Raw genomic sequence first — 16,779 nt, 5'->3', positions numbered from 1 at the left:
GCTTGTACAGATATTTTTATTTCTTTTCATTAGATGAATGAATGTACCATATATAGCCTAACTCATTTTACAAATCTGTTTGTAGAGCTTTCAAGTCAATTATACATTAAGGCAACATTTATCACTCTTAATGTTAGAGGAGAAAACTGAAACATAATCTATTTTTCCCCCTCAGGATCTGGCATTTTAAATACCAAAGACTGGATAACTTAAGACTCTGACTTCCTAATATTAATTTAAAACTTTACTAACATTTTCATTATAATACATGAATATAAGTTTAGTTTACTTGCTTTTAAAGATATATTAACTTTGAGAAGCAATATAGTTAGCTTTTAATTTTTTGTGTGTGGTGGAAGAAGAAAGGTTATTTTAACAATCAGCTGTTGATAATGACCATATTGCTATCAGTGGCCAGTGAACAAGGAAAAGCATATGCACAAAATACTCATGATTATTTGATAATAAATCATCTTAATGATCATACTCAAAATTATAAAATGAGGATGGCACTGATGTGGAAAATAACAAAGGCACAGGCTCCCCAGATCTGTTATCCATATGTGCATGGTATCTAAAATTTCCAGTGTCATCACTTTACTGCAAATAGTTCCTCTGTATTGCCTGGCCTAGCAAATAAAGCCAGTTGATCTGATCAGGTTTATGTAGATGCATCACTCAAATTTAGGCTTCTTGGGTCCTCAGTGGTAAAGAACCAGCCTGCCAGTGCTGGAGACGCAGAAGATGTGGGTTTGATCCCTGAGTTGGGAAGATCGCCTGGAGGAGGAAATGGCAACCCACTCCAGTATTCTTGCCTGGGAAATCCCATGGACAGAGTGGGCACAGCCCATGGCGTCACAAAAGAGTCGGACACAACAGAGCACACATACACACACATACACACACACACATCACTCAAATTTATTATAAATATGTATTACTTTCTGTTTTTGAAAATGATTGAGCATTTGAAACTCAGATTTTCTTGGCCTCCAACCTAAAGGCTCAACAGTAATGGAAAAGAGTGGTTAATTTATGGTATGTTCATGTAGCAAAATATCAATATAGCCATTGTATTTAAAAATATGTGAAAAAGAAACTGAGGAAAAGGAAGTACCTGTCCTAGGTCTGTCTAAACTAGGTAGAAACCCCTATATTAGAAATTAAGGTATCAGGGATTTAAGGAGGAGAATTTACTGAGTTTAAGACTTAAAAGGCAGAACATGTCTAGGTCTCGGGGTCTGGAACATGGCTGTGAAAGTAAGTGGACAGCATTGGGACTGAGAAAGACAGGGCAGTTGTGAGAATAAGTATTTGAGTGTGTTGTGGATACATGGATTTGAAAAGTCTCAAGATAACAGCTGGAGTTGTAAAGAGTTAGATCTTTTGCTTGGTTTATTGGAGCAGGGCAGAGAGGTGACGAGGAGGAAAGAAAGAGTGTACCTGAGGAGGATTGACAACTCCAAAACTGGAGGGAGAGCGATAAAGGTAATAAGTTTGAGAGTTAACAGTGAGGTGTTTTTTGTTTGTTTGTTTGTTTGTTTTTGCTGTTGTTGTTCTTTGGGTTTTTGTTGTGGTTGTAGTTTTTCCAGGAGTACTTCCTCCTTGTTTGAACTGGTTTGCAAATATCCACTGGAGCTGAGAGAATGCCAGATGCTTCTTGGAGTGGGGGAGAAAAGGTAGTTTCTCCTGTAAATGCTTGCAAAAAAAAGAGAGCAAATTTGGTCAGTTAGAAAAGAATGGCAAGACCTTTCAGGCAAAGGGAGTAGTGTGAGCATGGAAGTAAAGAAAAGATAATGATTTGATCAGATTGCAGTTTAAAGGAGTGGCATGGGGAGAGATGTGCTTCCTTGTGGCTCAGTGGTAAAGAATCTGCCTGCCAGTGCAGGAGACATGGGTACCATCCCTGAGTCAGGAAGATCCCCTGGAGGAGGGCATGGCAACCCACTCCAGTATTCTTGCCTAGAGAATCCCAAGAACAGAGGAGCCTAGAGGGCTACGGTCTGTAGGGTTGCATAGTCAGACATGATTTAGCAACTAAAAAACAATGGTGAGAGATAATTGGAGAACACAATTGGGACCTGATATGGTGAGTTTTGAATATCACTTGACCTATAAGAGAGTGTTTCTCATTTATCCCCACCCTTGCTCCACACTGTAATTCACCTGATAGACAAAAAAGAAACTCATATATGAAACATGCTCCCATCAATATCACAGATCCATTCCCACCAAATAGCAGCCCTGTCTGAAAGGTCCACATGGATATTAAGCACTCAAAAAATTGCTTTTAAAGGAATACAACTTACAGAAAAAATTTTAGAAGCCTTCTAAAATTTGAGCTTGGTGACATGACAAAGGCCATATAGTGAACAAGTGGTTAATCAGTGTTCAAATGCTGTGTTTCATCCCAGGAATCCTTTCTACTCTACCTGTTGTAAATGCAACATATTAATTCTGTTTATCTTTCCTCTTTATCCCTCTCCCTCTCTCATTCCCTTTCTTCATTTATTCAACAAATATTTTGGGAATGTCTAAAATTGAGTGCTATGTTTTCATTACATTGAAATTATCATATTTTATGCTTGAGCTTCACCCCAGATCTTAATTTTCCTCTTTAAAATAGACTTGGTACTTTAACAATAAGATATAAAATTAATTTATAGTAAGGAAACTTTTGAGAATATCTGCTGATGAATTACTCTAGTCTGTGGTTCCTAGATATATTATTAATATTTAGTAGTTAGGATATGCTTTGCTTATCCAACTTCATGGAATGAATGGAAAAAACTTTTAGGACAGACAGAAACCTGAAAAATAATATTAAGAACATAGGCTTTGGTATGAATTATCACTTAACTACTCATGTAACCAAAAGGGCAAATATTAGCATAACAAACTTCATGGCTCAGAATAGAAATATAGAGACTAAGATGAAATTTTAAAAACTTTGAAAGTGTCCATTGTGTCTCATAGATAGCTTATGAAAATGCATGTCACAAAAATGATTTTTTTGTTTTGTTTAGTGCTTTTTCTTAAACTGTGGTAAAATATATAGAGCATAAAATTGATGATTTTGACTATTTTTAACTGTACCATTCAGTGACATTAAGTCCAGTCACATTGTTATGCAACTGCCACCACTGCCCAGCTCCAAAACTCTTGCGTCATCTCAAAGGGAAACTCTGTACCCAGTAAACAGTATCTGCTTTTCTTCCTCCAGTGCCTAGTAACCACTATTGTGCTGTCTGTCTCTGTGAATTTGACTGTTCCAGGTACCTTATATGAATGAATCATACGATTTTTTTCTCCCAAGTTTTGCTGGTATTTTCAGAAGCATCTGGGCTAGAGATTGAGGATAAATGTAACAATCTGGGTTTCATATAAGAATGATAATTTAGAATCAAAGTACTTTTCTACCTTTTAACTATAAAATTAGTTAAAGTTTAGGTTGAAACGTATTCTTCTCTTCGTCATTCAGAAAAAAATTTAACTTCTTATACCTTTTGGAATTTTAAGTAAGTAAGTGTTAGCCACTCAGTCGTGCCCAACTCTTTGCGACCCCATGGACTGCAGCCCACCAGGCTCCTCTGTCCATGAGATTTTCCAGGCAAGGATACTGGAGTGGGTTGCCATTTCCTTCTCCAGGAGATCTTCCCTACCCAGGGATCGAACTGGGGTCTCCTGCACTGCAGGCAGATTCTTTACCGACTGAGCTACAAGGGAAGACTCTTTGGAATTTTACTTATAGTTAAATGATATACTTAGAGCCACAAAATATATAACAGTGACAATCCCTTTCCTAATGACCATCAGCTTTGCACCTTAAATATTTTATCTCATTTTATTCTTCACAACAACTCCATGAAGTATGTGGTGTTTCATTTTATGAGGATAGAAGTCAAGACTGGGAGATTTCAAGTACCATATTCAAGCTACCCAGCTGCTAAGAGCAAGGTTAGGAATTGAACTCACGGCTGTGGCTTGAAAGCTCCCTGCTGCTAACTGAAGAGCAGCATGAAAAAAGATAAATAATATCATTTCTGAACCCTACTTTCTCAAACATAAAGCTTCCAATGTGTTTCTTCTGTATAAAAATATTTATTGTTCTACTTGCCCTGTGGAAATGCTATATTTAAGTAAATATTTTAAATTTACCTCAAACACCAAGAATTATGCCATGCTTGCTATAAGAAGAAAGAGAATTTAAAATGAAGGAACATCATTGTGTTCATTTGTAAATAACATATTGCAGCCAACTGTTTCCTAATTGCTCAGACTGTTGATAAATAATCCAGCCCTGCTGCTCTCCACAGACAATTTGCTTTGGATCAGATCAGGCAATTCAAACAATACTAATTACAGTGAAACCCTTTTATATGAATTCCTGTTTGTTGCAAGGGAGAAAACACCTATGTGAAAGGTTAAGACACTTACCTCTGATTTTTGCTGAAACCTCACAACTGTTACCCAGGCTCAAGTTCTATTAGTCTGATCAGTTTTGATTAAATAAAAATGGATAAAGTTGTATTTTGTGTGGAAAAAAAATGTGTATTTCAATATTCATTGTACTGTCATGAATTATGTTAATTATATCTTTTTAATTGAAAGAACAGATGTGAAAGTTTTGTTTAAAGCAATATTTTCATTGAAATAAGCTCTGTTGCTAAATATTTACTGTCACAGAGATTTGTATATGAATAGATAAATGTGTCTATACAAGAAAGAAACCAAGACTTCAGGAAGTCTTCATTATATCAGGGGATTTGCTATAACATGATATCATTGTATTTATGATTTTATGGTGTTAAAATGAATATTAAATGAAAGAAAATTCCCAAGGATTGCTCAGGAGGCAGCTAAGTACATAACATTTTGTACAGATGGTTGGAAGGCACAATTTTGCTCCATCACTGCATCCATATCCTTGAACGATTTCGACTGAAGACAGCATTTCTTTGAATTTTTCATTAAACCAGACGTCTTGAAATATGAATTCCTTTTATGTTTCTGTGAGTTTTGGCTAAAAGAACCCCAGTGAATAAATCATACAATACTACGTGTCACCAGCACTTGTGAATATTTCTGCTTTGTTATTCTATTCTCAGTAGAGCACCATTGATTATCAAACTCAGCGGAGAGCATTTTATGATCATATATCTCCATTAGCTCCTAGTTTGACTACCATAGATTTTTCTGGTTAAGCCTGCATTATGTATTAGGAAGCCTATCTCTTCAATACAAAGTTTGATTTCATTTTTCTAAGCCTAGGACTCTTATTATGTATTATGTATAAAGATTCTTATGTTTTATATGTAAAAATAGGCTGCACTGTCTTTGTGTAAAACTAAAATATATGCCATCTTTTTTTTTCTTGATTCACAGTTAGCGTATTACACTATGAAGATGAATCTCTACAATGCAATGGCTGTCAGGGTAAATATTTCTTCACTTGTTAAACAAATGAAAAGTCAATTGTGCCCTGAATTCGCTTTTAATAAAATGAGCAAACCAGAATAATGCAAATTTGATTGATATGCTAATGGTAAAGAGAGAAAAGAGCACATAGTTAAAAAGTTAGTTATACTAAATAGTCTTGGCAGTATTAAAAATTAGAGTAAAATGTAAAACACGTAATTATCAATGCTTATGTTTTAGAATGTTAAATATCTCTGAGCCATGACTAGAGAAAGACTGTAAATATTAATGAAGCAATGTATTAGTTTCCATATGTCATATAGAATATTGTGATAAATAGACGAGCATGGTTCTGGAATATAAGGTTCCTGCCCAATACAAATCAATTAGAAATTATTCATATGATTTCACAGTAATAAAGTCAGTTTCCAGCTTAGACATTTTACTTCTGTCATTTCTGTGTTCATTTTTATGTGTTACGTGCCTAATAGGAAGCTGAATTTTGTGATTATGAAGCTTCCTTGGTTTCTGCACAGATTTGGGGAAGAGCCACAGCAAAAGTATTATTTCTCTTGTATCAGACAGTATGATAATAGTTTAATTGTGAAGCTGTTGTAAATGGGGAAATTACTTAGGTGAATTTCATTAATGTCCTTAAAACCCTTGTTTTAATTTTAATTTTACCTTCTCATATTCTCTTTCATTGATCTATTAATTCTTGTTTCTACTCATAATGGATTTTATTTTAGGTGAAGCAAGATAGGCAAATACTCTCTGAAAGTCCTGTGTTGAACTAAGGCAGTTAAATTTGCATTATTTTGATGACCTATACTGCTTTGGGAAAGGGCTTTCTTAAGCAAGTGTGACTGTATGGGAGCCCAGCCCAGGGGCGATCTCCAGTATCTATCTACTTCTCTGTGTTTCCATAGTTTAAGGGGAAAATAAAGAAGAGGAAAAAGTAGAATTTTTTGTTGTTGTTGCTTTTCCTGAGCCAGAGGAGAAACTCCAGGTGCAATGGGCTATATTTACCTCTCTTAGAAATACAGTAATATAAGAAAATAATTTGGTTTTCCTCTTTTAACAGGAATGCTTGGGTCTGGGAATTTAGGAGAGTCTGATTCTCTGTACAGTTCTGCTAAAGGTTTAACTTCTGAGCTTAAAATAATGTTAGATTTTTTTTTTTCTTTTTTGCACACCTTTGTTAGATATGCCTGTAAAGTAAAAAGCAATAGATAACAGAGAATCTAAAGCAAATGATGATGAGAGGCGCAAAGGTTTCCAGAGATCATCAGGGGAAACAGAGGCACAGGAGTCAGGGCTAGAAAAACACATTCTCATGTTTATTATTTAGCCTCAAATTTTGTATTGAATTCAGATCTGGCTTGAATCATTAAGATTTCTTTTACCTTGACTAGGCGTGTCTAGGGCCTCCCAGGTGGCTCAGTAGTAAAGAATCTGCCAGAAATGCAGTAGACGCAGGTTCAATCCCTGGGTCAGGAAGATACCCTGGAGAAGGAAATGGCAATCCACTCTAGTATTCTTGCCTGGGAAATCCCATGGACAGAGGAGTCTGGCAGGCTACAGTCCATGGGGTCACAAAAGAGTCGGACACAACTGAGCAACTAAACAACATCAATAACAACAAGCATGTCTAAGAAATCCGTATCAATCCAAACCACTCACAAGACAGTGTTTTTGAGTTACTCTAACATCGTACTAAAAGCTGTATTTCCTAAGGTTACCAAACCAAACTTGGGTCCACTTGACACCAGATAGTGAAGCTAATCTACTGATACCAGGTTTTGGTGAAGGAAGGTACAGTGTTTACTGCAGGAACCAAGCAAGGAGTCCAGGCAGCTAGTGCTTAAAAGGCCCAAACTTCCGAAAGGCTTTCAGGGAAAGGTTTTTAAACAGGACAGTGTGAGGGTAGAAAGTTATGAGGTGGGTGGTCAGCTCGTGGACATTCTTCTGCCTGGACATTCTTCTGGTTAGTGGTGAGGTAATTGGGAGTCAAGAATACCTTCCAGGTCCAGTGGGTCTGGGGGTCTGGGGTCTCCATGCATGTGGGCAGAATGCAGTTCACTTTTTCCACCTGGTAGGGGTTTCAATATCTGCAAAGCAGCCATGTCAAAGGGCATGGCTCAGAATATTAGCTATAATCCTTGAGGAGGAGCTAAAGTTCTTTGACTTTGTTTAATGGCTAAACAATTATTATCAATATTTTGCTTGCTTGACTGTTTTCCTTTCTGCATTTTCTCACTTCTCTCATTAAATATACTCTTTGGAAATTCAGGGAAGGCCAAGGAGGCTAGAGTTTTTCTGCAAATAAGAGGCAGTTGGAGGACATGGGGTGGGGTTCTTTTCCATGAAGGCCCCATAGGATCCTGCTCAATTACACCTAATAGCATTGCCCAGTCTCACCATTTCTTTGATTAATATCAGTGGAAGATGTTGAACTCTGCCTTGGTCCTGTGATCTTAGAAAAGAGCAAACTTGAATGCACCCCACCCCCCAACTCTTGTGTTTCAGAAACAGCTTACTGCAAAAACAAAAACAGAAAACCACCCTTTCCCACATGACTTAGATAAGCAGCACAGATGCCCCCTTGTTCACCTATAACAAAAACACAGTCCCCCAAATTCCTCCTTCACCTCACAACTGATTAGTTGAACTGTTTGTCCCCATTGATCAACTGGAAAAAAACAGGTTCATTAACCAAGCTGTGGGTAAGCTTGTCTCCTTCACCCAGGTCCCTTGACTTTACCCAGCACATGGAGTCTCCTTAGTACCTTCTCGTGAGAATGGGCTTTGGGGTAAAGCATTCTCTGATCTGCTATCTGATTATGCCACCCTTTCATTCCCACTTGCCCACATCGGGTTCTTCCCAGCCATTTTCACACCTTCTTATAAAAGAAAAACTCTTTTTGCCTGATTTCCACCCTGCTTGCAATTGTTATGGCTGAAGATTCTCCGTGTCTCAATGGTCCACCTCCATCTCCTGCAGGAGTCATTCACCCCCAGTTTCTTGCAGTATTCTTTCAAGTCAAGTCTTTCCTGGCTATATCCAGATTTTTTTTTATTTGACACATTCCGGGAGACAAGAGTAAAGGTGGGAATGCAGTGGTCATTAAGCGAAAGGAAGGAAGACTGGAGCATTACCTGGAGGTTGAAATGATCCACTGAAGACACTGAGGAATTCTTGCAAGGCTCTGTGGAGTGTGTAAATACTACTGTGGTAAATATGAAATAGAAACACTCTCTGCAAAAACTTTCAAAGACTTCCTTCAGAGATTTGGATGAGTTAATTTGGTAACTTGGTAATGAGGAATCGGGAATAAGGCTCACTTGCATAGAGGCTGGTGTGATTGCCTAACAAAGATTAATTTTTAGTATGGGGTGATCACATGGCCAGAACTGAACTTATTTGTAACTGGACATGGGCACATCTATTTGTAAGTGGATTTCTTTGCAAGACGGTGCTCTTAAAATTTTGCTCTCTGCGGGAGTGAGAGGCTAAAGAGACCAATGCGTGGTCCACATACCTTCTATGCTGTACACACCTGAAGCTTGCAACCCTAACTGGATACCAGCAGCTGAAGTTTTACTTCTAATTTCTACAACTCTGCCTTTTCAGTTTATAAGCTACCAAGTAATTTTGCTCAAAAGAGTTACCCTTTAAGTAATTTAAATATGGGTGACATATTCAGGAGGAAGAATTTGTAAGAGTAACCGATAACTACAGAAAACATATATGACCAGTAATATTCAGACAGGTATATTTTTATATATGCACCTAAATCATATAGTAGAAAATTAAAAAAAAAAAACACACTTTTGTCTTACTGTGCTTCATATACTGAGTCAATTGCAAATTATGTATTTGACTATTGACTGCTAGCGTGACAAATTATATTCAATTGTGAGAGGCCAGTGGAGCATTTCTGAAAAGAGAAGGAATTGAAAATTTTCATTTGTGGCTTATCTATTCCTAAATAGATGTCACTTTTGTATAATGAAGAATAAATTATATATATATGATTGTTTAATGACATAGTTATTCATATCTCGATTTGCTGCATTTATTTTTTAAAGGGTCACCTTTTCTCTAAAGACTTTATGATCCCCCTACCCATGTAGAATTGATCACTCTCTTTTTTTATGTCCTTGTTTTACCATCAACATACTTCTATTATAGAACCTGTAACAGTTTATTATCCTTACTAATTTACAGGCCTCTATCCACTCCCCACACACTGTATATCCCTTGGGGCCCGGATCCTATCTTCTTAGTCTTTGAATCTACAGTTCCTGGCTCATACTAGGTGATTAAATAAATGGCCCTGAATAAATCAATAGATATTGGCTCATGCTTTTTTAAACAAGGAGTAAAAACAAAAGCAAAAACTGTTTGCTTCAAGTACTCTTTAAAAGACAAAAACATCATGTCTAAGTCCCTTGGTGACCTTGTTGGAAATTATTTAAGCCCTTACTGGGAGATCTTTAAGGCTTTCTTGAGTGCTTGATTAGGCTACGTGGTGTAGGTAAACTGCACATAGGAAGGTAATATTTGGTCAGTGTAATTCACATGTGAATGGAAAGTCTCATGAGCTTTGGGACCTTGCCAAAGTGTTATAAGACTTACAGGCTTGAAGGAGATCTGCTATGATACCAGCTGCTATTAGCACCCACACTGTGCCTGTACAAAACTCCTGCTACTGATTTGTAGCTCAGCCAGTGACAGTCAATTAATACAGCAATAACTTGCTCAGTAAATTTTTATCTTAGCTCCCAGGGCCCTATTCCTCGTGTTTCTCCATGCACTACTTTATTGCCTTTTTGGTCTTTAATTTGAATTTACTCCAGATTGGAGTTCTGCTTTTCCTCCAGCATCTTGTCTACTCCATTGTGGGTCTCATTCAAATTTGTCCTCCAACATTTTCTTTTTCAGTTCTTGCTCTTTGAACACCTTTTAATATCTTATGCAGATGTCTGAGTTGATTCATTTGCTCAACTTCTTTCTCTCCTTGGTTCATCTAGATGTATGATAGTGTATCTTTTTACAGACTATAGAATTGACCCTCCGTTTCAGATGCTAGTGAACATTGACTTAAGCATTAGGGTGTCACCTCAGACCCTCCAAACAGGGGACTCAGAGAATCAGTGTTCTAATAATAGTACTAATATCATTGGAAGGACTGATGTTGTAGCTGAAACTCCAATACTTTGGCCACCTGATGCGAAGAGCTGACTCATTGGAAAAGACCCTGATGTTGGGAAGATTGAGGGCAGGAGAAGAAAGGGACGACAGAGGATGAGATGGTTGGATGGCATCACCGATTCGATGGACATGGGTTTGGGTAAACTCTGGGAGTTGGTGATGGACAGGGAGGCCTGGTGTGCTGCGGTTCATGGGGTTGCAAAGAGTCAGACACGACTGAGCGACTGAACTGAACTGAATATAAAGATGAACAGCAATGTTACTTTATGTGTATAAACTCCACTTAAAAATACCCACACATAGTTTTTTTTTTTTTTTTAAAGGTGCTATTTAGTGGAATTGTTTCATCCATCCTAAAGGTCTTTTACTTGTTCCTTTTATCTAGTACTTTGATTTACAGTTTGCGACATCCAGAAGTTTTTGCTTCTCTGTGGCTTTTGTTTACTCGCTGAACCCATCTAGAGGGAAGCCTATTGTATGGAATGGCACATCTAGCTAATTCTTCCATTTCTATGGATACATCCATTCAGCCTCAACTGTGTCTTTGAGCCCCCATTTCCGCAATAGAATGGTTCCAGATTCTCATACTTACTACTCGAGCATGAATGGATATAACTGGTAGATAACTTGGGTATACTTTAGTCAAACCAACTGCCGGTGAGAGCTATATGTCTATGAGGAAAGAGATTGCAATACCACATATTCCCAAATCTTAGTAAATCAGAACCATTGGTAAATAATAATGATGTGCATGTATGCTCAGTCACTTAGTTCTGTCCGACTCGTTGTGACCCTATGGATTGTAGCCCACTGGGCTCCATGTCCGTGGCATTTTCTAGAAGAGAATACTGGGATGGGTTACCATTTCCTCTTTCAGGGAATCTTCCTGACCCAGGGATTGAACCTACATGTCCTGTGGCTCTTGCATTGACAGGCGGATTCTTTACCACTGTGCAACATTAAGACTTGGCATGCCTAGCAGTTACCACTCTCCAGGGACCTAAGTATTTTAAATATTTTTGACTATTTCCTGAAATGATCAACTCTCTTTTCTTTTGTTCAGTTGCCCGGTTGTGTCCAACTCTTTGCACAGACATGGCAGCACACCAGGCTTCCCTGTCCATTGCCAACTCCCGGAGCCTGCTCAAACTCATGTGCATTGAGTCAGTGATGCCATCCTACCATCTGATCCTCTGTTGTCCCCTTCTCCTCCTGTCTTCAGTCTTTCCCAGCATCAGGGTCTTATTTTCTAATGAGTTGCCTCATCGCATCAGGTGGCCAAAGTATTGGAGCTTCAGCTTCAGCATTAGTCCTTCCAATGAATATTCAGTATTGATTTCCTTTAGGATTGACTGGTTTGATCTCCTGCAGTCCAAGGGACTCTCAAGAATCTTCTCTAATACCACAGTTCAAAAGCTTCAATTCTTTGGTATTCAGCCTTCTTTATGGTCCAACTGTCATATCCGTACATGACTACTGGAATGCTGGAGAGGGTGTGGAGAAAAGGGAACCCTCTTACACTGTTGGTGGGAATGCAAACTAGTACAGCCACTATGGAGAACAGTGTGGAGATTCCTCAAAAAACTGGGAATAGAACTGCCATATGACCCAGCAATCCCACTGCTGGGCATATACACCGAGGAAACCAGAATTGAAAGAGACGCGTGTACCCCAATGTTCATCGCAGCACTGTTTACAATAGCCAGGACATGGAAGCAACCTAGATGTCCATCAGCAGACGAATGGATAAGGAAGCTGTGGTACATATACACAATAGAATATTACTCAGCCATTAAAAAAAATACATTTGAATCGGTTCTACTGAGATGGATGAAACTGGAGCCCATTATACAGAGTGAAGTAAGCCAGAAAGAAAAACACCAATACAGTATACTAATGCATATATATGGAATTTGAAAGATGGTAACGATAACCCTATATGCGAGACAGAATAAGAGACACAGATGCATGGAACATTTTTATGGACTCTGAGGGAGAAGGTGAGGGTGGGACGTTCTGGGAGAATAGCATTGAAACATGTATATTATCATATGTGAAACAGAACACCATTCCATGTTCGATGCATGTGACAAGGGCTCAGGGCCGGGGCAATGGGATGATCCAGAAGGATGGGATGGGGAGGGAGGTGGGTGGGGGGTCCAGGAAGGGGAACACATGTAAACCCATGGCTGATTCATGTCAATGTATGGCAAAAACTATTACAATATTGTAAAGTAATTAGCCCCCAACTAAAATAAATAAATTTATAAAAAAAAAGAAAAACCATGAGTTTGACTAGATGGACCTTTGTTGGCAAAGTACAGCTTTTTAATATTCTGTCTAGGTTTGTCATAACTTTTCTTCAAAGGAGCAAGTGTCTTTTAATTTCATGACTGCAGTCACCATCTGCAGTGATTTTGGAGCCCAAGAATATCAAGTCTGTCACTGTTTCCATTGTTTCCTGATCTATTTGCCATGAAGTAATGGGACCACTGACAAAATGTGGTCCACTGGAGAAGGGAATGGCAAACCACTTCAGTATGCTTGCCTCGAGAACCCCATGAACAGTATGAAAAGGCAAAAAGATGGGACACTGAAAGATGAACTCCCCAGGTTGATAGGTGCCCAATATGCTACTGGAGATCAATGGAGAAATAACTCCAGAAAGAATGAAAAGACAGAGCCAAAGCAAAAACAATGCCCAGCTGTGGATGAGACTGGTGATGGAAGCAAAGTCTGATGCTGTAAAGAGCAATATTGCACAGGAACCTGGAATGTTAGGTCCATGAACCGAGGCAAATTGGAAGTGGTTAAACAGGAGATGGCAAGAGTGAATGTCGACATTTTAGGAATCAGAGAACTAAAATGGACTGGAATGGGTGAATTTAACTCAGATGACCATTAAAGCTACTACTGTGGGCAAGAATCCCTTAGAAGAAATGGAGTAGCCATCATAGTCCACAAAAGAGTCTGAAATGCAGTACTTGGATGCAATCTCAAAAGCGACAGAGTGATCTCTGTTCATTTCCAAGGCAAACCATTCAATATCACGGGAATCCAAGTCTCTGCCGCAACCAGTAATGTTGAAGAAGCTGAAGTTGAACGGCTCTATGAAGACCTACAAGACTTTCTAGAACAAACACCCCAAAAAGATGTCGTTTTCATTATAGGGGACTGGAATTCAAAAGTAGGAAGTCAAGAAACACCTGGAGTAACAGGCAAATTTGGCCGTGGAGTACAGAATGAAGCAGGGCAAAGGCTAATAGAGTTTTGCCAAGAGAACGTACTGGTCATAGTAAATAACCTCTTCCAATAACACAAGAAAAGACTCTACACATGGACATCACCAAATGGTCAATACCAAAATCAGATTGATTATATTCTTTGCAGCCAAAGATGGAGAAGCTCTATACAGTCAGCAAAAACAAGACCAGGAGCAGACTGTGGCTCAGATCATGAACTCCTTATTGCCAAACTCAGACTGAAATTGAAGAAAGTGGGAAAAAACCACTAGACCATTCAGGTATGACCTAAATCAAATCCCTTATGATTATACAGTGGAAGTGACAAATAGATTTAAGGGGCTAGATCTGATAGACAGAGTACCTGATGAACGAATGGATGGAGGTTCATGACTTTGTACAGGAGACAGGGATCAAGACCATCCCCAAGAAAAAGAAATGCAAAAAAAGCAAAATGGCTGTCTGAGGAGGCCTTACCAATAGTGGTGAAAAGAAGAGAAGCGAAAAGCAAAGGAGAAAAGGAAAGATACACCTATTTGAATGCAGAGTTCCAAAGAATAGCAAGGAGAGATAAGAAAGCCTTTCTCGGTGATCAGTACAAAGAAATAGAGGAAAGCAATAGAATGGAAAGATTAGAGATCTCTTCAAGAAAATTAGAGATACCAAGGGACATTTCATGCAAAGATGGGCTCGATAAATGACAGAAATGGTATGGACCTAACAGAAGCAGGAGATATTAAGAAAAGGTGGCAAGAAAACACAGAAGAACTGTACAAAAAAGATCTTCATGACCCAGATAATCACAGTGGTTTGATCACTCACCTAGAGCCAGACATCCTGGAATGTGAAGTCAAGTGGGCCTTAGGAAGCATCACTATGAACAAAGCTAGTAGAGGTGATGGAATTCCAGTTTAGCTATTTCAAATCCTCAAAGGTGATGCTGTGAAAGTGCTGCACTCGATATGCCAGCAAATTTGGAAAACTCAGCAGTGGCCACAGGACTGGAAAAGATCAGTTTTCATTCTAATCGCAAAGAAAGGCAATTCCAAAGAATGCTCAAACTACCGCACAATTGCACTCATCTCACATGCTAGTAAAGTAATGCTCAAAATTCTCCAAGCCAGGCTTCAGCAATATGTAAACCATGAACTTCCAGATGTTCAAGCTGGTTTTAGAAAAGGCAGAGGAACCAGAGATCAAATTGCCAACATCTGCTGGATCATCGAAAAAGCAAGACAATCCCAGAAAAACATCTATTTCTGCTTTATTGACTATGCCAAAGCCTTTGACTGTGTGGATCACAATAAACTGTGGAAAATTCTTCAAGAGATAAGAATACCAGACTACCTGACCTGCCTCCTGAGAAATCTGTATGCAAGTCAGGAAGCAACAGTTAGAATTGGACATGGAACAACAGACTGGTTCCAAATAGGAAAAGTGTATGTCAAGGCTGTATATTGTCACCCTGCTTATTTAACTTCTATGCAGAGTACATCATGAGAAACGCTTGGCTAGATGAAGCACAAACTGGAATCAAGATTGCTGGGAGAAATGTCAATAACCTCAGATATTCAGATGACACCACCCTTATGGCAGAAAGTGAAGAAGAACTAAAGAGCCTCTTGATGAAAGTGAGAGAGAAGAGTGAAAAAGTTGGCTTAAAACTCAACGTTCAGAAAAGTAAGATCATGGAATCTGGTCCCATCATTTCATGGCAAATAGATGGGGAAACACTGGAAACAGTGTCAGACTTTATTTTTTTGGGCTCCAAAATCACTGCAGATGTTGATTGCAGCCATGAAATTAAAATACGCTTTCTTCTTCGCAGGAAAGTTATGACCAACCTAGATAGCATATTAAAAAGCAGAGACAGTACTTACCAACAAAGATCCATCTAGTCAAGGCTATGGTTTATCCAGTAGTCATGCATGGATGTGAGAGTTGGACTATAAAGAAAGCTGAGCACAGAAGAATTGATGCTTTTGAACTGTGATGTTGAAGAAGACTCTTGAGAGTCCCTTGGACTGCAAGGAGATCCAACCAGTCAATCCTAAAGGAAATCAGGCCTGAATATTCATTGGAAGGACTGATACTGAAGCTGAAACTCCAGTACTTAGGTGACCTGATGTGAGGAGCTGACTCCTTTGAAAAGACCCTGATGCTGGAGATAATTGAAGACAGGAGGAGAAGGGGACAACAGAGGATGAAGTGGTTGGATGTCCTCACCAACTCAATGGACATGAGTTTGAGTGAACTCCGGGACTGGGTGATGGACAGGGAGGCCTGGTGTCCTGCAGTCCATTAGGTTGCAAAGAGTCAGACACAACTGAAGGACTGAACTGAATGCCTGAAGATGCCAGGATCTTCTTTTTTTTTAATGTTGAGTTTCAAGCCAGCTTTTTCACTCTCCTCTTTCTCCTTTATTAAGAGGCTCTTTAGTTCCTCTTTGCTTTCTGACCAACTCTCTGGATATCATTGTAATTCCACTTTGGAAAATGGGAAATTGGATGATATCTTGCCCAAGGTCATATAGCTAGTGACAGTGTTAGGAATTGAACCCAGGAGATTTGGTACCCACATTCCTGTTATCTCTAGTCACTTATAGTCTTGCCTTTACTTCTAGTCTTCCTCCCCTTTCTTCAAAAATCTGGCTGAGGGCTATTATAGGAACCCTATACCAAACTCTTAGGGGTATTTTATTACTTTCACTCTGGTAAACTGACCCCCTTGCCCTGGTAATTCATGAACGTTTTTACTGGTAGCACATTCCATTCAGGGAATTCTAAATTTAGTGATAATTTGTAGAAAACTAAGTTGAGACATCCCAGTTCAGTGACATGTGCTTCCCCTTGTAGGCTGAATTGGATGGTTTAGTATGAAAAACCTCACTTATAAATGAAT

At 38.8% G+C, this 16,779-nt stretch overlaps 1 protein-coding gene across 16 annotated transcripts in view; it reads left to right on the top strand.

The window, feature by feature from the left end:
• SPATA17 (spermatogenesis associated 17) overlaps positions 1–16,779 on the top strand; it is a 307,877-nt gene that overhangs the window by 41,249 nt on the left and 249,849 nt on the right. For all 16 annotated transcript variants that reach the window (XR_014054082.1, XR_014054083.1, XM_081491687.1 and 13 more), the window contains one exon: positions 5,386–5,436. Coding sequence is in view for 14 of the 16 variants with exons in the window: in XM_081491687.1 (XP_081347813.1) it covers positions 5,386–5,436 (51 nt within the window). In the remaining 2 variants the exon portion in view is untranslated. The remainder of the gene's footprint in view (positions 1–5,385; positions 5,437–16,779) is intronic.

Source organism: Giraffa tippelskirchi, chromosome 5, assembly GCF_054371585.1.
Source record: "Giraffa tippelskirchi isolate mGirTip1 chromosome 5, T2T-mGirTip1v1.2.pri, whole genome shotgun sequence".
Classification (NCBI taxonomy): Eukaryota; Metazoa; Chordata; class Mammalia; order Artiodactyla; family Giraffidae; genus Giraffa; species Giraffa tippelskirchi.
Note: the sequence above shows the minus strand (reverse complement) of the source record. Positions and strands in the feature narration are given on the sequence as shown.